Consider the following 23,445-nt stretch of genomic DNA (forward strand, 5'->3'; position numbering starts at 1 on the left):
CTCTCTCCAATAGTTCCCTGTTCTCTCCTCATTCATTATGATGATGTCTGAGATCTTCTGTAAATTGGCACATTAAGCACATTTCATTGTGTGTCAACAGACTGAGACAAACTACAGGATCATCATAAATACATTTTATTACTGCCACTGAACAGAATTAAATGTGACTAAAATATAAAATGAATAAGCATATTATCTCAAATCACAAGTAATCAGAGAGCTTGTCAGTCAAATAAAAATGTTAGTGTTATTATACAAAGCATAGACCTGTTTTGTTTTAAAATTAGTGCTGTCAAACGATTAACTGCGATGAATCGCATCCAAAATAAAAACATTTTTTACATAATAAATGTGTGTGTACTGTGTATATGTATTATATATATATATAAATACACACACATGCATGTATATATTTAAATGTTATGTTTATTGATTAAATATATTGATATATAATATAAATAATATTAATATAAATTTATACATGTAAATATTTTCAAAATATATACTGTATGTGTGTATTTATATATACATAATAAATAGTGCTGTCAAATGATTAATCGCAATTAATCACATCCAAAATAAGTTTTTGTTTACATAATATATATGTATGTGTGCTGTGTATATTTATTTTGTATATTTAAATACACACACATGCATGTATAAAAAATAGGTTATTTTTATATATTTATTTATAATATAAATTATATGAATATAAATGTATTTATAAATTTATAAATGTAAACATTTTCAAAATATATACTGTATGTGTGTGTGTGTATTTATATATACATAATAAATATACACAGTACACACACATATATTATGTAAACAAAAACTTTTATTTTGGATGTGATTAATCACGATTAATCGTTTAAAAGTACTATTTAAATTCAAATTGAAGAAATCATTTCATATTGGAATATGGCTGATTGTTGATTTGTAATGCATTTATTTCTGGTCTCTTTTAATATTTGTATTCTTTGTCCATGTCTTCATGAGGAGACAATAAAATAAAAAAAGGTCATGATTTGCAGCATCCCAACATAACTGCACTGCTAGTTACACACTCTCTCTTCTCCTTCTCTCCACTCTCGGAGACGGACATTTCTAAACTTATCCTTTCCAATCATCCTACTACTTGTCCACTTGATCCTATCCCCACTCACCTCCTTCAGGCCATTTCTTCTTCAGTCATACCTTCGCTTACTCACATTATCAACACCTCTCTTCACACTGGTACATTTCCCACAGCATTTAAGCAGGATCGGGTAAGCCCACTGCTTAAAAAAACCCTCTCTAAATACAGCACTTTTAGAAAACTACAGACTGGTATCCCTTCTTCCATTCATTGCAAAGACACTTGAGCGAGTTGTGTTCAACCAACTCTCTATGTTTCTCGCACAAAACAACCTCCTGGACAGCAACCAATCTGGCTTCAAAAGCGGCCACTTAACTGAGACTGCCCTGCTCTCGGTTACTGAAGCCCCGAGACTGGCAAGAGCAGCTTTCAAATCCTCAGTACTCATCTTGTTGGATCTGTCTGCTGCTTTTGACACAGGCCCATCGTTTCATCACAGCTGCTCTATACAGTTGGGTTCATCAACCATAACTCCTTCCAGGACAGCCAGAAACCTAGGAGTTGTGATCGATGATCTGTTAAGCCTCACCGACCACATTGCTACAACGGCCCAGACCTGCAGATCTGCCTTATACAACATTAGGAAGATTAGACCCTTCCTGTCAGAGCATGCCACACAACTTCTTGTCCAAGCTCTTGTTCTCTCCAGACTGGACTATTGTAATGCTCTCTTGGCGGGCCTTCCCGCATGCACTATCAAGCCTCTGCAACTGATCCAGAATGCAGCAGCGAGAGTGGTCTTCAATGAGCCAAAAAAAGCTTACGTTACTCCTCTCCTCATCAGGTTACACTGGCTACCAGTAGCCGACTAGCCGCTCGCATCAAATTCAAGGTACTGATGCTTGCCTACAAGACCACCACTGGCGCTGCACCAATAATACCTAAACTCGCTAGTTCAAACTTATGTGCCCTCCAGAAGCTTGCGTTCTGCAAGTGAATGGCGCCTTGTGGTGCCATCCCAAAGAGGCACAAAATCACTGGACTGTGTTTCCTGGACTGTGCCCGGCTGGTGGAATAACCTCCCGATCTCAATTCGAACAGCTGAGTCTGTAGCCATTTTCAAAAAACATCTAAAGACACATCTTTTTCGCCAGCACCTGACCAACTAATACTAGCACTTACCTATTCTACTCCATTCTATTATTTAATAATAATAATAAAAAAAAAACTAGCTATGTGTACTGTGCTAGACTAACTGAGACTTGGCGTGGCACTTGTATACTGTTGTTGTTCTCTCGTTGGTCTGATTGCTTCTATTGTTCTCATTTGTAAGTCACTTTGGATAAAAGCGTCTGCTAAATGATTAAATGTAAATGTAATGTAGTTTATTTCAACCATCGACACATTTAAAAGAACGCAATAACCTAATTTACCAAATCACACATCATTTACCAAAATGCACCTATATTTGAGGATAACATTTCTTCACAGAACAATGCTTTTTAACATGAGTCACCAGAGTTGTTGACTGAGTGAAACTCCTTCCACACTGAGTACAGTGATACGGCTTCTCTCCGGTATGAACTCGCTCATGCTTTTTCAGGTTTCCAGACTCAGAGAAACTCTTGTCACAATATGAGCACTTGTAAGGTTTTTCTCCAGTGTGAACTCTCTCATGTGTTTTCAGGTGTTCAGACTGAATGAAACTCTTGTCACAATATAAACACTTGTAAGGTTTTTCTCCAGTGTGAATTCTTTTGTGCCTTTCCAATTGGCTGACATCATTAAAGCTCTTCCCACACTCACAACACATGCAACCTCCTTCACCAGTTTGAATTTTCTGGTGTAGTTTGCAACTGTTACATCGTGAAAAACTCTTTCCAGACAAAGAACACAAGCGAGGCCTCTCATCGGTATGGTTGTTTTCCAGATCAGACTGATCACTGTTAAATTCCTTTTTTTCAGAATGAATCCGCAGATGTTTTTTGAGAACTCTGGCATCTTTGAAACTCTCTCCACACTGAGTACAGTGAAACAGTCTTTCTCCAGTATGAACTCGCTCATGTGTTTTCAGGTTTCCAGAGTGACTAAAACTCTTGTCACAATATGAGCACTTGTAAGGTTTTTCTCCAGTATGAACTCTTTGGTGCTGTTTCAGATGGGCAGCTGTAGTAAAGCTCTTCCCACATTCAAAACACAAGTGATCTCTCACATAATTATGCATTTTCCGGTGCTGTTTATAACTGTCCAATCTTGAAAAACTCCTTCCACAGAGAGAACACAAGTGAGGCTTCTCATCAGAATGAACTTTCAGGTGTGTTTTTAGATTTGATGATGAAATAAACGTTTTACCACACTGATCACAGTTAAATGGCTTTTCTCCAGAATGAACACGCAGATGATAACTGAGAGCAGATGGACCAGTAAAACTCTTTCCACACTGAGGGCATGAGTACAGTTTCTCTCCAGTGTGAATTCTTATGTGACTTTCAAGGTATTTTTTGTGTCCAAAACTCTTTCCGCACTGTGAGCAGATGAGCCGCTTTTTAGCTTTGGTTCTTTTAATTCTGAACTTACGTTTCACATCCTCTTGTGTTTGCACCATCACTTCCATCAAGTCTAAAATAAACATATTAAGTAATTAAACTCTGTTCACGGAGGATACATGTAAAAATTCAAGTAACCCTGATTTAAAAGGTTAGTTCACCCAAAAAAAAGACCTGGTGAGGTTTCTGTCCATTGACAGAATCTTAACTAGTAAGACATTGGAAATGCAAATGCAAATGGACTTTGAGTTTCCATTTAAAATTTGACAGACATGTTACATACACAGAAAAGAGAATGGAAACACAAATGCGCGATTTGCCATTGTGTTTGGATTATGTCGCAACGTATGCGTCCACAAAATGTAAACGCAGTTGCAAATACAGTTTGCAATTCCTTTTGAATATTATCTGGAATATCATTCCACAGATTAATAAGTCAGATGCACAGCGTGCCTTAAATATGGTAAACATGGATATGACCATTTTAATTGCTGGGTGAACTACAGCTTTAATGTGACTACAAATTATCAACTCTTTGACACGAATTATAGTTCTGTCATTCTCTTGGTAATAGAATATATTGTATTAAAACCTGCTATACAGCATTATGAAACATTTCTGTATTTATCATATCTATATTGCTCATCATTTCACAGCAACCAAATCAGTCAATAATGAAGAATGAAGAATAGAAACCAACCTTTCTGATCCTCAGTATCTTCATATTTTATGGCGCATAACTCTGGATCACTGACGTCCTCATTTTCCTCTTTAATGCGCTCCATCTTTACCATAGTATGTCAGACAGATTGCAGTTGTTACACCTGGAGTCTCCTGGTTTATATGGTGAATTGTGGCACTAGCTCTCATTGAAAATTAATACCATCTTGTGGTTTCAACTTAAAGAACCAGACCTGTTGAAATCAAACCAACCCGATCTCATGAAAGTGCGTATAAATAGTACGCCAAATAAAAATGAAAACTCGTGGTATTGATACGCAAAAATGGACTTTGGCGTGTATATGCTACGCGATGGGTAGGTTTAGGGTTGTGGGGTAGATGCGTATCATATGCACGCCAACAAATTTCGTATCATATGCACGCCAAACACATGCGTATCATATGCACGCCAAAGTCAATTTTTGCGTATCACTACCAAGAGTATTTTTATTTTGCGTACTATTTATACGCATTTTCATGAGACCGGGCTCAATCAAACATAACATGTTTATAAAACTGATTCTGACATCAAGTATTTTGGTGCAATTTATCCCTTTATTTTTGTATTTATTTATTTTGTATCTCCATACTTTCATCAGTCTTATGCAATTTTATTAGGTCTTTTTTAATTTATGAAAACTCTATAGTAGTACATTTATAAGACTTATGTAAGTAAACAGATTACTCTGCAAACAATTTCCTAGTAATCGTTTGCTTGATTATAATAAACAATATGCTGTTCTGATAGCATCTTTATTGTATCATAATGTAAAAACACATTCCCAAATGAAGCTGCATGCAATAAAGTGTTTTCAGTTGTAAATGTTCTAGTTACAGCAGTGAATTAAGTTTAGTTACATTAAAGAAAGTTTAAAAAAAACTATCTAATAATGATTTATAAGGACTAATATTATGAAACATTTAAGCAAGCTCATGACATCTACAAGAACTACATACAAGATTTATCCAGTTGGTTAAATAAGCAGCTGACACTGCCACAGAAGCAGCTGAGATGTTAAATTATGTTCCTACGACAAACTGATACGAAAACATTAAACAAATCGAACTATTGAGCGCGACTGTTAATGAATGTAACGCATCAGCTGCATACAAACAGACTTTGTTCCGTTCAGATATGAATCTTTCTGACTAAATCCATCATATGATTCTGCCTTTAAGTGTTTTCAATTCGTACCTCTTGTAGTTCGCTCGTTCACCCTCGTCTTAAATTTGCTGCCGCAAACGCGCTATCGACTGTCGTAAACACCTCATGTAAGAATTGAGCAGCAAAGCTTACTCGCTTCCCAGTCACTCTCTGAATGACTGACTCGTTGATCTTACACTGTTTTTGTTGGCATAAAGCGGCAGTTTACACTGAATAAAGCGTGTCGCTTTAATTTCAATCCAAAATTTCAACACATTTCTTTGTTGGACACAAAGAACAAAAATGCTTCCCATAAATAAAACATGCACATCCCACCTCTCCCTGATAGCGGGAGATATATACTCCATAAGATTATATAAAATATCCCAGAAATGAGTGACTCTTGTTTCTACCCAGTGTTGCCAACTTAGCAATTTTGTTGCTAAATTTAGCAACTTTTCAGACTACCCTAGCAACTTTTCTTCCAAAAGCACCTAGCAACAAATTTAGCTATTTAAAAAATTTATTCGGCAGCTTTTAGCAACTTTTGATAAGTGACTCAAATGTTAAAAAGGCACAATTTACCATTTAAATGACACAAAAAGAGGAAACCAAAGATGCCTAGCAGTACACACGTTACAGGAATTAAGTTAGCTTCTATTTGCAATTGTTTAATTTAATAGTAATAATAATAATAGTAATTGAATGCTGTTATTTTTCATTTATGAGACACTTTGTTAGTAGCTTGTACCTGTGATTGTTGATGAGTTAGTACACTGTAAGAAAAATATGCAGAAAAATGGAAAAGGTGCTAGTAATTTTCCAGGACATTATCCGTATATATATATAGAGAGAGAGAGAGAGAGCCTACATGAAGTTTATGTTCCAGCGAAATATGTACATTTATAAATAAATGTGTCTGATTTATTTGAAAACTCCAAATTAAAACTCACAAACTAAGGGAATCGTTTCACACTTGGTTTTTGTTACATTTGTTTCCTGTCTGTTTTGTTACTTTGTCTAAGTCTTTATGAGGGGATTTTCAATCAAAGAATAAAAATGCATAAATGCAAAATTAAAGTCGTAATTTGCTGTTCCCCAGCAAAACTACTTTATTTTAACAAACTGCACATTTACTTTATCTGAATCTCACGCACTTGAAAAAGTATTTGAATCTGTAGAAAACATTTGCTCACTCTGACACAGAACAATGCTTTTCCATATGAATCGCTACAGTCTTTGACACAGTGAAACTCTTGTCACAATATGAGCACTTGTAAGGTTTTTCTCCAGTATGAACTCTTTTGTGCCGTTTCAACTGGCCGACCGCAGTAAAGCTCTTCCCACAATCCAAACAAACGTATTCTTTTACGTCATCATGCATTTTCTGGTGCATCTTACAACTGTTCAGTCTTGAAAAACTCTTTCCACACAAAGAACACAAGTGAGGCTTTTCATCTGTATGAACATTCATGTGACATTTTAGATTTGATGCCGATTTAAACTTTTTTCCACACTGATCACAGCTAAATGGCCTTTCTCCAGAGTGAATGTGCAGATGATAACTGAGATTTTTGGTGCTTATGAAACCCTCTCCACACTGAATACAGTGATACGGCTTCTCTCCAGTGTGAACTCGCTCATGTGCTTTCAGGTTTCCAGAAAGAGTGAAAGTCCTGTCACAATATGCGCACTTGTAAGGTCTTTCTCCAGTGTGAATTCGTTGGTGCTGTTTTAGTTGACTAGCTGTAGTAAAGCTCTTCCCACATTCACAACACACATGATCTCTCACTTCATCATGTGTTTTCTGATGCTGTTTACAACTGTCCAGCCGTGAAAAACTCTTTTGACACAAAGAACACTCATAAGGCCTCTCATCTGAATGAACTTTCTGGTGTGTTTTTAGTTTTGATGAGGAAATGAAATGTTTACCACACTGATCACAGCTAAAAGGCTTTACTCCTGAGTGACAGAGCAGATGTTTACTGAGACCTGATGAACGAGTAAAGCTCTTTGCACATTGATGGCATGTGTATGGTTTCTCTCCAGTGTGCATTCTTGCGTGTGTGTTAAGATTTCCTTTGTGTGTGAAGCTCTTTCCACACTGTGAGCAGGTGTGCAGCTGTTTGGCTTTTGTTCTTTGAGCTTGAAAGGTACAACGTTCATCCTCTGCTTCATTTAGTTCATGTACTTGCTGGTTCACTTCCATCCAGTCTAAAATAAAAATAAGATGTGGATAAAATCAGTTCAAGTGAACCCTGATTTAATAGCAGAAAGAAACAGAGATAGCTATATAAAGTATCTGATGTGCCAAAGGTTAGTTCTGTCATTCTCTTGTTAATTAAAATAAAATGTGGATGACAACTGCTATACAACAAGATTCTGATCATTTAAATGCATTTTATGTATCATTTATCATCTCAATATTACTCAACTCAAGAATACACCAACCTGTTTGTTCCTCAGTATCTTCATATTTAATTACACACGGTTCTGGATCACTCATGTCGTCAAGCTCCACTTTAACAAACTCCATATTTCTCATATTTCTGTCAATTTCTCCTGTTATTTACTCTCAGGACAATCTTCTTCTTTCACGTTTTGTGGCAGGTTCTAAACCACTTTACGGTGCATTTGCGCCATCTACTGGAGTGTAGAGCACTGTGTTTGGAAAAAGGGAATAAATCAATTCCTGTCATTCTGTTCTGCTCAGTTTGACTTCATTTAGTAGTGCATTATATAATCAGACAGTATATATATTAGAGTTTTATATTGCAGATGCATAGTCATTAAATCTCTATCTACACAAAAATAATAATATAAAAGTAACACGAAACAAAAACTGAACTGAAAAGTATCTTGACAAAAACTCAAAATTGAAATTATTTTCATGCAGAAAAAAAAACATTGGCTGTTGGTTATGTGGGAGCAATATTTATATTATTTTATTTATTTATTCTTTAATTTGTTGCTTTTGTTCCTAGTCTCAGACATTTGTGGCCCTGGAGCACAAAAGCAGTGTTAAGTCACTGGGGGATATTTGTAGCAATAGCCAACAATACATTGTATGGGTCAAAATTATTGATTTTTCTTTTATGCCAAAAATCATTAGGATATTAAGTAAAGATCTTGTTCCATGATCTATTTTGTAAGTTTCCTACTGTAAATATATAAAAACTTAATTTTTGATTAGTAATATGCATTGCTAAGAACTTCATTTTGACAACTTTAAAGGCGATTTTCTCAATATTTGATTTTTTTTTTTTTTTGCACCCTCAGATTCCAGATTTTCAAATAGCTTTATCTCAGCCAAATATTACCAAATATCCTAACAAACCATACATCAATGGAAAGCTTATTTGTTCAACTTATGATGTATAAAACTCAATTTCTAAAAATTGACCCTTATGACTGGTTTTGTGCTCCAGGATAACATTTGGTGCGACATTTCCAACGCATTAATAAGAGAACAAGAATCAGAATAAAAATCATTAAGAAAGCAAGCATAAATATAAAATAATAAAGTAGTTGCTAGAGCCCAATAAAAACGTACAACACACAAATGATGTGGCATTTCACAGCAGCACATATTTATTTTAACAAAACATTTGCTTTGTATGAATCTCATATTATTCACTTCATAGCACTGAACAAAAAAAAATTCACTGTCACACATCACTATTATTTAGATTATTTGCAATCTATATTTTAGATTTTGCAAAACTTATAAAGACACCTCTACACGGTTACATCATTGTTTATCAAATCTTCCGACCACCTTTACAGCCTAACTTGGTTGTTGTCTTGTATAGGTTAATGCTTTGTTCAACTTTACATTTCAGTGATTGACAGAAAAATGCAAATATTATTTTACTTAATTTTTCATTGCAAAAATTAGTCCGCACTGTTGCGATGGCAATAAATGAGAACATAAAAGTCACAATATATAATATATAATACATTATGTAATATAATACACAAATATTTGCTCTCAAGAACCTCTACAGAAAGTTTGCTATAAATTACATCTGTGTTTCAAACCCATAAATGTGAAAAGGACACTTAAGCAACTTCTTCAGTGTGAGAAACTGATTGTTTGGTTGATTAAAAACCCTAGCTGCTCAACTTTGGTATGCAAAACTCTTCCCACACGGAGTACAGTGGTACTGCTTTCCTCTAGTATGAACTTGCTTGTGTATATTCAATGATAGTCGATAAGCTAAACTAGTAAGGTTTTTCTCCAGTATGAATTTGCAGATGACGTATGAGAGCTGATGCCTCCACGAAACTCTTTTCACACTGCGGACACCTGTACGGTTTCTCTCCAGTGTGGAGCATTGTGTGCCTGTCAAGATGTACTTTTTGCGTGAAGCTATTTTCACAATGAGGGCACGTGTATGGTCTCTCTCCAGAATGAACTCTTAAGTGTCTCTTAAGATTCTGTCTATCTGTGAAACTCTTTCCACACTGAGAGCAGCTGAAAGACCGGATCTTAAAGGCCTGATGGTAAAATTTGATGTGCTTGCTAAGGTGTGCTTTTTCTGCAAAACTCTTTCCACAATCAGGGCAGGTGTTTGGTTTCTCTCCAGTGTGACGTCTTAGGTGTATCTTAAGTCTGTATTCATTTGGACAGACCTTTCCACACTCAGTGCAGGTGTAAGACTTCTGTCCGATATGCATTCTTATGTGCTTGGCAAGATGTTGCTTTTCTGTAAAACTCTTTCCACACTGAGGGCATGTGAATGGTTTCTCTCCAGTATGAATTTTTAAGTGTCTTTTAAGTCTGCATTTAAATGCATAGCTCTTTCCGCAATAAGAGCAGGTGAAACTCAGCTTTTCTCCAGAGTGAATTCTTGCATGGTTCTTTAGGCTCTCTCTACTCGCAAAACCTCGTCCACACTGATCACATTCGTAAGGCTTTTCTCCGGTGTGAATTCTTATATGGCATTTAAGGTGTTTGTTTAGTATGAAACTCTTTCCGCAATCATGGCAGGTGTATGGTTTTTCTCCAGTGTGAGTTTTTAAGTGATACTCCAGGTTCTCTTGGCGTGTAAATCTCTTTTCACACTGATGACATTTTAAAGACTTTCTGGCTTTTGCTCTTTGAGTTCTGCTTCGTGAGACATTCTTTTCCTTAAAGGTTTCCTCCCCATTTAAAAGACTTTGAGGTTTCTCACACCACTCCACTCCATTCGGTTCTCGATTTTCCTCTTTCACATCCATCAGATCTGGGGAAAAAAAGTATTAAGAATCAAATGCAATCTGAAGTAAGTGTCTTTTAAGTCTGCATTTAAATGCATAGCTCTTTCCGCAATAAGAGCAGGTGAAACTCAGCTTTTCTCCAGAGTGAATTCTTGCATGGTTCTTTAGGCTCTCTCTACTCGCAAAACCTCGTCCACACTGATCACATTCGTAAGGCTTTTCTCCAGTGTGAATTCTTATATGGCATTTAAGGTGTTTGTTTAGTATGAAACTCTTTCCGCAATCATGGCAGGTGTATGGTTTTTCTCCAGTGTGAGTTTTTAAGTGATACTCCAGGTTCTCTTGGCGTGTAAATCTCTTTTCACACTGATTGAGTTCTGCTTCGTGAGACATTCTTTTCCTTAAAGGTTTCCTCCCCATTTAAAAGACTTTGAGGTTTCTCACACCACTCCACTCCATTCGGTTCTCGATTTTCCTCTTTCACATCCATCAGATCTGGGGAAAAAAAGTATTAAGAATCAAATGCAATCTGAATCAAAATGTAAAAAAAATAAACAACAGAGATCAAACATCTATTTGTATGTGCTTTTGATTGGATAAAGTTAATTCTGATGTTAATACACTCAAAAAAGACTAATCAAACTATTACTGTACAGCTTTATAACGATTTAGATGAATAGTCCAATGCATTTTTAATTTCACTGCTTCTTATTTTCTAACTGCGGATATAAAATCTGGCGAACTGCCAGATGCTTTGTTATCTTAATATTCTTCAGCAGTAAATAATCAAAATCAAGAAGGGACTCCAACCTCTTTGTCTTCATATATGTTCACGTTTCTGGATAACTGTGTTAACTGAATTGTGATCGCTGTGTGGTGACCAAATCTGCTGAGCTAAACATCACACATAAGTCACTGAATTGATAGTTTCTATAAAAATTGTACCGATATTTCTGTTTTTGTTTTATTTGCCGACAAACTGTATTGCCATAAAGAGCTAAAGTTTACACACACCTTGCAGAATCTGCAAAATGTTAATTATTTTACCAAAATAAGAGGGATTGTACAAAATGCAAGTTATCGTTTATTCAGTACTGACCTGAATAAGATACTTCACATAAAATACATTTATGTATAGTCCACAAGAGAAAATAATAGTTGAATTTATAAAAATGACCCAGAATGGAGATGTGTACTTTTTTCTTATTTTGCATAAATATCATATTTTTTCATTTAGTACTGCCCTTCAGAGGCTACAGAAGATAGTTGCATGTTTCCCAGAAGACAAAATAAGTTAAATTTACCCTGATCTTCAAATTCATGGCTCTTAATGCATGTTTTTTTCCTTCTGGAGCATCAGCGAGTGTTTGAACCTTCTGTAATAGCTGCATATGAGTCCCTCAGTTGTCCTCAGTGTGAAAAGATGGATCTCAAAATCATACAGTCATTGTTGAAAAGGGTCCAAATACACAAAAATGCTGGAAAACCAAATCATTTGTGGGACTTGAAGGATTTTTCTGAAGAACAGCAGACGGTTTAACTGTTCAGGACAAACAAGGGACTCATGAACAACCATCACTAAACATTTTATTCATATATTGGTTGAAACCCCAATCACACATGAAGACAAAAACTAAAACAAGCAAAAACGGTAAATTAATAAATTAATATTAAATTAATAATATGAGTCAGAATACAGATTCCTCTGAAACACCAAATATATATTCTAGGTTATTTAAAATAAGTAAGCATATTTGCTGTTACAAATAAAACATGTATTCATTCACTATCTCCAACCGTTTCATTTTGCAGCAGATTTTATTTAAAAAAAAAAAAAGTACACGGGTCTGTACAAAGACATTGCATACAGAAAACTGAATTTTAACATCCGAACACTTATTAGTTACATCACATATTCTTATTTTAGAGAAGAGATGTCTTACCAGTTGTTTTCTTCCCGCATCTGTACAAATACTACACTCCGCCGTAAACGCGCTCTCACTGTCGTAAACATCTACCGTACCGCGTCTGCTGGTGTCACACTGTGCCAGATATATACCAATAAACATTTTGAGTTAATGTACTCCAGACAAATTTATTTTCAGGTAAAGTGGGCCATTCCTTATTTATCAAAAAACATACCGCATCCTAATTAAAAGCACATGATTTATTAACGGATATGATCAGACAAACATATTTAACAAACCCAAAACATACCTACAGGTGATGAGTAAAATAAATCATGTGTAAATCTTCATCTCAACTCATGTGTGAAATTCCAAACAACTAAAATAACAGGTTGTGTTGACATTAAATTGGATGAAATCTGAAAATCGGAATATTCAGAAATCAGAATATTGATAAAAAATGAACTCTACATTAAAGATGCGACTATATAACGCAAGCAACAATAAATAAGCTATATAAGAACATTTAAAATGTTTTTCTATCTAGGCTCTAAACACTTTAAACAATTTAATTGTGTCCCTATTTTAAAGCTTTATATTCTACATTTATATGTTTCTGCTCTCATCCTTTCTTCACTCCACAGATTGAACTACATGCATCGTCTTCATTTCTATTCTCTTTCCTTTCTTCCATCTCTGACTTGAATTCCTGACTGTCTAAATTTCTGTTTTCCAAAAAAGGTAAATTATAAACATCAACTATAAAAATAATTATTTAATGAATTTAAGTATAATTAGTGAAGGTTAAAGGCTGGCCCACTTTACCTGAATCAGTCAGCAATATTTAAACACCTTACAAGAAAACTAACACATTTTGTTTTATGTATTCTTTGCATTTTATATCCTGTTGATGGTAGTATTGAATAAAACAGGAATGGTCACAATAATGTTTGTTTACATTTAGTGAGCAACCTTATAAGTTACAAATAAAAATCTTATATCAAAGGGTTTTCTACCATTCACCATGACACAGTACTCCTTTGAGTTGTGGCCACACCCACCAGTATCATATTACATCAACCAAAACTATTTTATCATTTGAAGAAATAGTGTCCCTTTAATTAAAAACCATTGTTATGCTCTGAAAGGGTAAACTCTTTGAGCACAGTACAATTAAGCTTAAACGTCCCACTTTACCTGAATTCACCCTATTTAAGAATTATTTGTAATATGTTACAAAATAACAGGGCCATCAAGTTTAACTGGGTCTCTTAAAGTTCACTGTTTTCACCTCATTCATTATGGTGATGCCTGATATCTTTTAAGTAAATCTAATTTCTGTACAGTTATGGAGCAAATACAGTATCATCATAAATATGAATCAGTTAATCTACTAGTATTTCATTCTTCATTGTATTGATTGACAGCACATCAAACAGACATTTCAATTAGTTTAAAAATATAATGATAATAATAATAATAATAATGCATTTTATTTATAGGCGCCTTTCTTGACACTCAAGGTCACCGTACATCGTTAACAAGACAAAACAGTAAAGACAATAAGATACATTACAATTAAAAACACAATGCAGTTGTGATAAAAGGGAGTAAGCTATGCTGAACAGATGGGTTTTGAGTTTGGATTTAAAATGTGGGAGAGAGTCAATGTTACGAAGATCAGAAGGGAGTGATTTCCAAAGCTGGGGAGCAGAGCTTTCAGCCGCCATAGTAACAAGGCGGACAGTGGGAACAGTGAGATGAATGGAAGAAGAGGATCTGAGAGTGTGAGCGGGAGTGGCAATATGGAGAAGGCCAAGAAGATATGGAGGTGCAAGATTATGAATGGCTTTAAAAGTGAGAAGTATTTTGTAGTTAATACGGTAAGTAATGGGGAGCCAATGAAGCTGTTGTAATGTGGGTGTGATGTGATGGATAGAGGGGGTGCAAGTGATAACACGGGCAGCTGAATTTTAAACCAGTTGTAACTTGTGGAGGGTTTTATGCGGGAGGCCAAACAAAAGGGAATTACAATAGTCTAAACGAGAGGTGACTAGACTATGAACGAGAATGGCAGTGGAGTGAAGTGTGAGGGAAGGACCTAAACGGTTGATGTTACGAAGGTGAAAGTAAGCAGACCGGGTAACATTATTAACATGGGAGGTGAAAGAGAGGGTGCTATCGTAGATGACATCCAGACTCTTAACCTGAAGGGAGGGGGAGATAAAGGAATTATCAATGGGAATAGAGAAATTCTGATTCTTGTGCCTATAAGAAGTTCTGTTTTATTGTTGTTTAATTTGAGGAAGTTTAAAGTGAACCAGGATTTTATGTCAAGGAGGCAATTGGTGAGGGAGGATGGTGGGAGTTTGGAGTTGGGTTTGGTAGAAAGGTAGAGCTGGGTGTCATCTGCGTAGCAATGGAAATGAACCTGACGTTGTGAAAGATATAACCGAGAGAAAGAAGGTAGATGATAAACAGCAGGGGCCCCAGGACAGAGCCCTGGGGCACACCTGTGGTGACAGGGACTGGATGAGAGGTAAATTATTTTAATTGAATGAACTGAGTGTGGCCAGAGAGGTATGAATGGAACCATTTGAGGGATGTGTGATACCAATTGAAGAAAGTCTGTCCAGAAGAATAGTATGTGAAATTGTGTCAAAGGCCGCACTCAAATCCAGCAAAAGAAAAATGGATAGTAAACTAGAATCAGCCGCTAGAAGGAGGTCATTAGTGATTTTAAGGAGTGCTGTTTCTGTGCTGTGGAGGGGACGGAAACCAGACTGGAATTGTTCATATAAATTATTAGGCTACAGGAAAGATGGGTATGGAGTTGAGCAGGAACTGTTTTATCAAGAATTTTGGAGATGAATGGAAGATTTGAAATAGGACGAAAATTATTAAGGTTGTTGGGATCTGAACCAGGTTTCTTGAGAATTTGAGTTACAGCAGTTGTTTTGAAAGAAGGAGGAACAATTCCAGTGGTAAGGGAAGAGTGAATGATATCTGTGATGAAAGGGAGCAGAGAGGAGAGGGTAGCCTTTACAAGAATAGTCGGAAGGGGGTCCAATCTACAGGTTGAAGATTTGGATTTTTGAATGAGTTTGGAAATTTCATTTACTGAGGGTAAGGTAAATGCTGAGAGTGAATGAGAGGGGGCAAATAAAACTGGGACAGGTGAATTCAAAGCAGAAGTGGACATAAGTTGATGGTGAATGTGTTGGTGTGATCTTTGAAGAGTAAAATTATACTAAAGTATTACAGAAATCAGAGGAGTACAGATGAAGTGAATCCGGGGGTGTTGTGAAATTTTTAAGGAGGGAAAAAAGGGCCTTTGAATTTCCTTAATTTGAGCTAATTAAACCAGAGTAGTATGTGGATTTAGCTTTGGAAATACAGTCTTTATAGTGAAGAATATGATTTGAATACATGTCCTTGTGCACAGTGAGGCCAGTTTTCCTGTAAAGTCTTTCGAGTTGTCTTCCTTTTATTTTTAATTGTCTAAAAAAGGGAGTGAACCAAGGTGCAGAAACAGTAAATAAAACAGTCCTGGTTTTGAGTGGAGCGAAGTTATTGAGAAGATTTCGAAGGTTGTTATTGTAGTGAGAGACCAGTTCATCCGGGGTAGAAAAACTGTCGGCCCTGGAGAGGCTAGTGATGCTAGAGGATAAATTGTCCAAGTTGATGTCTTTAATTTTTCGGAATGTTATAATGCGTGGAGGGTTGGATTTGGAGAGTGAGAGATTTACACTGAATGAGAGCAGCATATGGTCAGAAAGAGGGAAAGAATCTGCTTTACAATCAACAGGTGAAACAACCGAGCAGCATATTAAATCCAGAATATGACCTTTAACGTGTGTGGGAAAGTTTACATATTGCTGTAGTCCAAAGATGATATGAAATATTTGGTAAGAATGTTGTTAACATTGTCCATATGTATATTAAAATCCCCAAGAAGTATTATGTTTGGTGAGAGTGTGGAAATGTGAGTCAAGAAAGCGGCAAAATCAGTAATAAAATCCTTGTTAGGCTTTGGTGGACAGTATAAAGTGGCAGCAATAGTGGGAGTAGGTCCAGAGAGCTGAAATACTGTAGCCTTAAATTAGTGACAAATGGGAACATTCACAGTTGCTATCCTCCTCGACCTGAGTCACGCGGTTGAGAGATGTAAGCAAACCCCGGAGGAATAGCATCATTGAGTGAAATAAAGTCATTTGGCTGCTGTCACGTTTCAGTTAAACATAAAAAGTCAAACTTACGCTCAACGAGGAGATCCTGCACAAGATGCCCCTTACTCGTAAGTGAGCGGATGTTAAGAAGACCAAAGTTGACAGTAGTGTTACTGAGTTTGACAGCCGTGTTAGCTGACCTAGCTAGGAGGGCCAACACACAGTGATCAGCGCGGCGACCGGTATTCCTCGGTGGACGTCGAGTAGTAGACCAGAATGACTTTATAGAGTTGGATTTGTTGTATTGAAAGTTCTGTCGAGAGCCACGGTGAATATATTTTCGACGAAATATAAAATGTCCGGGTGCAGAAGCAGAGCAGGTGGTGGTGAATCGTGCAAACATGGGCAGAACCTCAAAAGCTCAGCGGCAGAGTACTGGAGCAGTGCTGTCGATGTGTGATGTACAAAAGACAGGACAGTCCAGGCAAGCACAAGCACATAGTTAATCCACATAGTTGTCGGAGAATATTAAAAAGAAGCCAGGGAGCAGCGGCAGCAAAAACACGCCAGCGTTCACTCAACCGGGTTAATACTCAACATTAGTCTTTCTTTACGTTCTCACAGACATAGATCGCTGTGATGTAGAAAACAATAAAGTTCCTCCCAGACTCACAGCAATATAAAGTGGCAGCAATAGTGGGAGTAGGTCCAGAGAGCTGAAATACTGTAGCCTTAAATTAGTGACAAATGGGAACATTCACAGTTGCTATCCTCCTCGACCTGAGTCACGCGGTTGAGAGATGTAAGCAAACCCCGGAGGAATAGCATCATTGAGTGAAATAAAGTCATTTGGCTGCTGTCACGTTTCAGTTAAACATAAAAAGTCAAACTTACGCTCAACGAGGAGATCCTGCACAAGATGCCCCTTACTCGTAAGTGAGCGGATGTTAAGAAGACCAAAGTTGACAGTAGTGTTAATGAGTTTGACAGCCGTGTTAGCTGACCTAGCTAGGAGGGCCAACACACAGTGATCAGCGCGGCGACCGGTATTCCTCGGTGGACATCGAGTAGTAGACCAGAATGACTTTATAGAGTTGGATTTGTTGTATTGAAAGTTCTGTCGAGAGCCACGGTGAATATATTTTCGACGAAATATAAAATGTCCGGGTGCAGAAGCAGAGCAGGTGGTGGTGAATCGTGCAAACATGGGCAGAACCTCAAAAGCTCAGCGGCAGAGTACTGGAGCAGTGCTGTCGATGTGTGATGTACAAAAGACAGGACAGTCCAGGCAAGCACAAGCACATAGTTAATCCACATAGTTGTCGGAGAATATTAAAAAGAAGCCAGGGAGCAGCGGCAGCAAAAACACGCCAGCGTTCACTCAACCGGGTTAATACTCAACATTAGTCTTTCTTTACGTTCTCACAGACATAGATCACTGTGATGTAGAAAACAATAAAGTTCCTCCCAGACTCACAGCAATATGTTTGTTTTATTTCTCGTAAATTCTACACTTGACAAATTGTAAATAACATGAATATGTCTATTTTAAGCAAGACCTACTTAGCACCCAAATGTGATTTTGCAAAAACATTTTATTCACACTGTAAGAGTTGACTGAAGTTCCACTCTTACGTCTTTCTAGTTTTCATCTCCACATTCACAAAACTGATATACCTTTTCAGACAAATTCTATATCTCACACAATTTACTTGAATGTATTTAACATGAAAATTAATGTGGCTCACTTGCAATATTTTCTCATGAGTGAGAAGTTTTGATGATTGTGTAAAACTCTTTCCACACTGAGTACAGTGATACGGCTTCTCTCCAGTGTGAACTCGCTCATGCTTTTTCAGGTGTTCAGACTGAGTGAAACACTTGTCACAATATGAGCACTTGTAAGATTTTTCTCCAGTATGAATTCTTTGGTGCTGTTCCAGAAGGTCAGCTCTAGTAAAGCGCTTCCCACACTCACAACACACATGATCTCTCACTTCATCATGTGTTTTCTGGTGCTGTTAACAGTGAGTAAGCCGTAAAAAACTCTTTCCACAGAAAGAGCACACATAAGGTTTCTCACCTGAATGGAAATGGATTTTCTCCAGAGTGAATGTGCAGATGATTTCTGAGACATGATGATACAATAAAACTCTCGCTACACTGAATACAGTGATACGGCTTCTCTCCAGTATGAACTCAATCATGCCTTTTCAGGTTTCCAGACTGAATGAAACTCTTGTCACAATATGAACACTTGGTTTTATACAACAAAATTATCAGACTCATTGATGAGGCATTAAAGGATAAAAAAAATCAGTGTAAGATTAAAGGGGTCATATGATGTTGCTAAAAAGAACAGTATTTTGTGTATTTGGTGTAATGAAATGTGTTTATGCGGTTTAAGGTTAAAAAAACACATTATTTTCCACATACTGTACATTATTGTTTCTCCTCTATGCCCCGCCTTTCTGAAACGCGTCGATTTTTACAAAGCTCATGGCGGTTGTTTTGAATGGTAGAAAGGTTTCACGGTGTTGCTGCTTTTGCTGTATTTTGGATCGGGTGAGTGCGGGCTTGGTGAGCGGAGGAGGCTTCTTTGGAAACCATTGGAGATCTTACTGATCAAAAACTTTTTTGTTATTGTAGTGAGAGACCAGTTCATTCGGGGTAGAAAAACTATCGGCCCTGGGGAGGCTAGTGATGCTAGAGGATAAATTGTCCAAGTTAATGTCCTTAATTTTTCGGAATGTTATAATGCGTGGAGGGTTGGATTTGGAGAGTGAGAGATTTACACTGAATGAGAGCAGCATATGGTCAGAAAGAGGGAAAGAATCTGCTTTACAATCAACAGGTGAGACACCCGAGCAGCAGATTAAATCTAGAATATGACCTTTAATGTGTGTGGGAAAGTTTACATATTGCTGTAGTCCAAAGATGATATGAAATATTTGGTAAGAATGTTGTTAACATTGTCCATATGTATATTAAAATCCCCAAGAAGTATTATGTTTGGTGAGAGTGTGGAAATGTGAGTCAAGAAAGCGGCAAAATCAGTAATAAAATCCTTGTTAGGCTTTGGTGGACAGTATAAAGTGGCAGCAATAGTGGGAGTAGGTCCAGAGAGCTGAAATACTGTAGCCTTAAATTAGTGACAAATGGGAACATTCACAGTTGCTATCCTCCTCGACCTGAGTCACGCGGTTGAGAGATGTAAGCAAACCCCGGAGGAATAGCATCATTGAGTGAAATAAAGTCATTTGGCTGCTGTCACGTTTCAGTTAAACATAAAAAGTCAAACTTACGCTCAACGAGGAGATCCTGCACAAGATGCCCCTTACTCGTAAGTGAGCGGATGTTAAGAAGACCAAAGTTGACAGTAGTGTTAATGAGTTTGACAGCCGTGTTAGCTGACCTAGCTAGGAGGGCCAACACACAGTGATCAGCGCGGCGACCGGTATTCCTCGGTGGACATCGAGTAGTAGACCAGAATGACTTTATAGAGTTGGATTTGTTGTATTGAAAGTTCTGTCGAGAGCCACGGTGAATATATTTTCGACGAAATATAAAATGTCCGGGTGCAGAAGCAGAGCAGGTGGTGGTGAATCGTGCAAACATGGGCAGAACCTCAAAAGCTCAGCGGCAGAGTACTGGAGCAGTGCTGTCGATGTGTGATGTACAAAAGACAGGACAGTCCAGGCAAGCACAAGCACATAGTTAATCCACATAGTTGTCGGAGAATATTAAAAAGAAGCCAGGGAGCAGCGGCAGCAAAAACACGCCAGCGTTCACTCAACCGGGTTAATACTCAACATTAGTCTTTCTTTACGTTCTCACAGACATAGATCGCTGTGATGTAGAAAACAATAAAGTTCCTCCCAGACTCACAGCAATATGTTTGTTTTATTTCTCGTAAATTCTACACTTGACAAATTGTAAATAACATGAATATGTCTATTTTAAGCAAGACCTACTTAGCACCCAAATGTGATTTTGCAAAAACATTTTATTCACACTGTAAGAGTTGACTGAAGTTCCACTCTTACGTCTTTCTAGTTTTCATCTCCACATTCACAAAACTGATATACCTTTTCAGACAAATTCTATATCTCACACAATTTACTTGAATGTATTTAACATGAAAATTAATGTGGCTCACTTGCAATATTTTCTCATGAGTGAGAAGTTTTGATGATTGTGTAAAACTCTTTCCACACTGAGTACAGTGATACGGCTTCTCTCCAGTGTGAACTCGCTCATGCTTTTTCAGGTGTTCAGACTGAGTGAAACACTTGTCACAATATGAGCACTTGTAAGATTTTTCTCCAGTATGAATTCTTTGGTGCTGTTCCAGAAGGTCAGCTCTAGTAAAGCGCTTCCCACACTCACAACACACATGATCTCTCACTTCATCATGTGTTTTCTGGTGCTGTTAACAGTGAGTAAGCCGTAAAAAACTCTTTCCACAGAAAGAGCACACATAAGGTTTCTCACCTGAATGGAAATGGATTTTCTCCAGAGTGAATGTGCAGATGATTTCTGAGACATGATGATACAATAAAACTCTCGCTACACTGAATACAGTGATACGGCTTCTCTCCAGTATGAACTCAATCATGCCTTTTCAGGTTTCCAGACTGAATGAAACTCTTGTCACAATATGAACACTTGGTTTTATACAACAAAATTATCAGACTCATTGATGAGGCATTAAAGGATAAAAAAAATCAGTGTAAGATTAAAGGGGTCATATGATGTTGCTAAAAAGAACAGTATTTTGTGTATTTGGTGTAATGAAATGTGTTTATGCGGTTTAAGGTTAAAAAAACATTATTTTCCACATACTGTACATTATTGTTTCTCCTCTATGCCCCGCCTTTCTGAAACGCGTTGATTTTTACAAAGCTCATTGTTCTGAAAAGCAAGGTTTGCTGTGATTGGCCAGCTATCCAGTGCGTTGTGATTGGCCGATTACCTCAAGCATCTGACGGAAATGTTACGCCCCTCACCATATTTTGATGCCCTGTCAGGCCAGAGCGATGATTCAAAAATATGAAAACCCATTATAAACGAGGCATTTGTTGCATCCAGTGGGGACATAATTACGGATTATAATGACATATACTGTCTTTTTACGTGTTGCATCGCGCCGCGTAAACATAAAACCATGTCTGCATTTGTGATCGGAGAAATTACAAACAACAAGCGCTACTCTACACTGCTCAAAACTCGCATTTGAATCATCAGTGGCAAACTCTTTATATATAAAAAACGTACTAACAGTCTGAGAGTCAGAACAGCCGGCATTGTAGTCTACTCTCCCAGGATCAGGAAACAGTCCTACATAAAATGTGCTGCACACATCTGAATATTTGGGTTGAAGTGTTCTGGAACAGTGTTGTACATACAACTTAACCACTGATTTCTAGTCGTGTCCTCTTTTGGAAGACCAAACAAAGTAGTTTCGCTTTCACAACGAAACACACAGCATCACACACGGTGGGCTAGAGTTAGCGGAGGCCAGCGGGCTTGAGAACGGCGCGGCCGGCGAATTCGACGAAGGAGCTTCCGGAGGGCTTGCGGCAACCACATGTGACGACCCCGGGCTGGACTCCGCTTCGTTCACGGTGAAAGCCGATTCGACGATCCAAAGCGCAAAGTTGTTGTATTTCCTCAGCGACCAGCACGGATCAGCTCTAGGCATGACGAAGCAGATATCATCCTCTTTGGGAAGACCAAACAAAGTACTTTCGCTTTCACAACGAAACACAGCGACTCCACGACATGGCGGCGGCAACAACAATACTACAGCGAGAATAAAAGTTATGCCTTCTTTCTTTGCGTGAGCATTTGGGCGGTGTTATGCAAATCTTCCCACATAGTGATGTAGACATGTGGGGGCGTGTTAGAACGAGCCGTTTTAGGTAGGCATGGCTGACTCTTAACTTTTATAAAGAATATCTCTTTGGATTTGAGACTTTAGTCTTTGCAACTTTACAGATCTTCTTTATGCACCAAGAGCTTGTATAACTCCAGAGAAAGGAAAAATTTAAATCGCATCATATGACCCCTTTAAAGTGACTAAATACTTTTTCTGTTCTCCAACAAAACAGAAAATAACATCCCCACAAATCTATTCCACAGCAAAACTAGTTTATTTGAGCTAATCTCATATTTACTGTATCTTATTCTCACAAAATATACTTGAAGTATTGAATCTGTAGAAAACATTTGCTCACTCTGACACAGAACAATGCTTTTTAATATGAGTCACTAGAGTTGTTGACTGAGTGAAACTCTTTCCACACTGAGTACAGTGATACGGCTTCTCTCCAGTGTGAACTCGCTCATGTGCTTTCAGGTTTACAGACTGAATGAAACTCTTGTCACAATATGAGCACTTGTAAGGTTTTTCTCCAGTATGAATCATTTGGTGCCGTTTCAGATGGTAAGCTTTAGTAAAGCTCTTCCCACACTCACAACACACATGATCTCCCACTTCATCATGTGTTTTCTGGTGCAGTTTACAACTGTGCAGGCTTTTAAAACTCTTTCCACAGTAAGAACACACATGAGGCTTCTCACCCGAATGAACTGTCAGGTGTTTTTTTAGAGTTGATGAAGAAATGAACTTTTTTCCACACTGATCACAGTTAAATGGCTTTTCTCCAGAGTGAAC

The 23,445-nt window shown here is 37.5% G+C and overlaps 3 protein-coding genes across 3 annotated transcripts in view; all 3 read right to left on the bottom strand.

The window, feature by feature from the left end:
* Positions 1 to 2,477: 2,477 nt before the first annotated feature.
* LOC107560845 (zinc finger protein 135-like) lies at positions 2,478 to 5,739 on the bottom strand. Its single transcript, XM_016245115.1, has 3 exons — positions 5,540 to 5,739; positions 4,325 to 4,538; positions 2,478 to 3,697 (listed from the first exon to the last, which is right to left on the bottom strand). Exons 2-3 carry the CDS (start codon positions 4,416 to 4,418, stop codon positions 2,541 to 2,543), a joined length of 1,251 nt encoding a protein of 416 aa, XP_016100601.1. The 5' UTR covers positions 4,419 to 4,538; positions 5,540 to 5,739; the 3' UTR covers positions 2,478 to 2,540.
* A 672-nt stretch (positions 5,740 to 6,411) lies between these two features.
* Positions 6,412 to 8,086, bottom strand: LOC107560846 (zinc finger protein 239-like). Its single transcript, XM_016245116.1, has 2 exons — positions 7,940 to 8,086; positions 6,412 to 7,702 (listed from the first exon to the last, which is right to left on the bottom strand). The coding sequence occupies exons 1-2, from the start codon at positions 8,031 to 8,033 to the stop codon at positions 6,681 to 6,683; spliced, it is 1,116 nt and encodes a 371-aa protein (XP_016100602.1). The 5' UTR covers positions 8,034 to 8,086; the 3' UTR covers positions 6,412 to 6,680.
* A 14,769-nt stretch (positions 8,087 to 22,855) lies between these two features.
* Positions 22,856 to 23,445, bottom strand: part of LOC107560852 (gastrula zinc finger protein XlCGF8.2DB-like) — a 4,388-nt gene continuing 3,798 nt past the window's right edge. Inside the window, exon 3 of the mRNA XM_016245124.1 lies at positions 22,856 to 23,445. Coding sequence (XP_016100610.1) covers positions 23,002 to 23,445 — 444 coding nt within the window. The 3' untranslated portion in view covers positions 22,856 to 23,001.

The sequence above is a fragment of the Sinocyclocheilus grahami genome, unplaced genomic scaffold (genome assembly GCF_001515645.1).
Source record: "Sinocyclocheilus grahami isolate Dianchi unplaced genomic scaffold, SAMN03320097.WGS_v1.1 scaffold746.1, whole genome shotgun sequence".
Taxonomy (NCBI): Eukaryota; Metazoa; Chordata; class Actinopteri; order Cypriniformes; family Cyprinidae; genus Sinocyclocheilus; species Sinocyclocheilus grahami.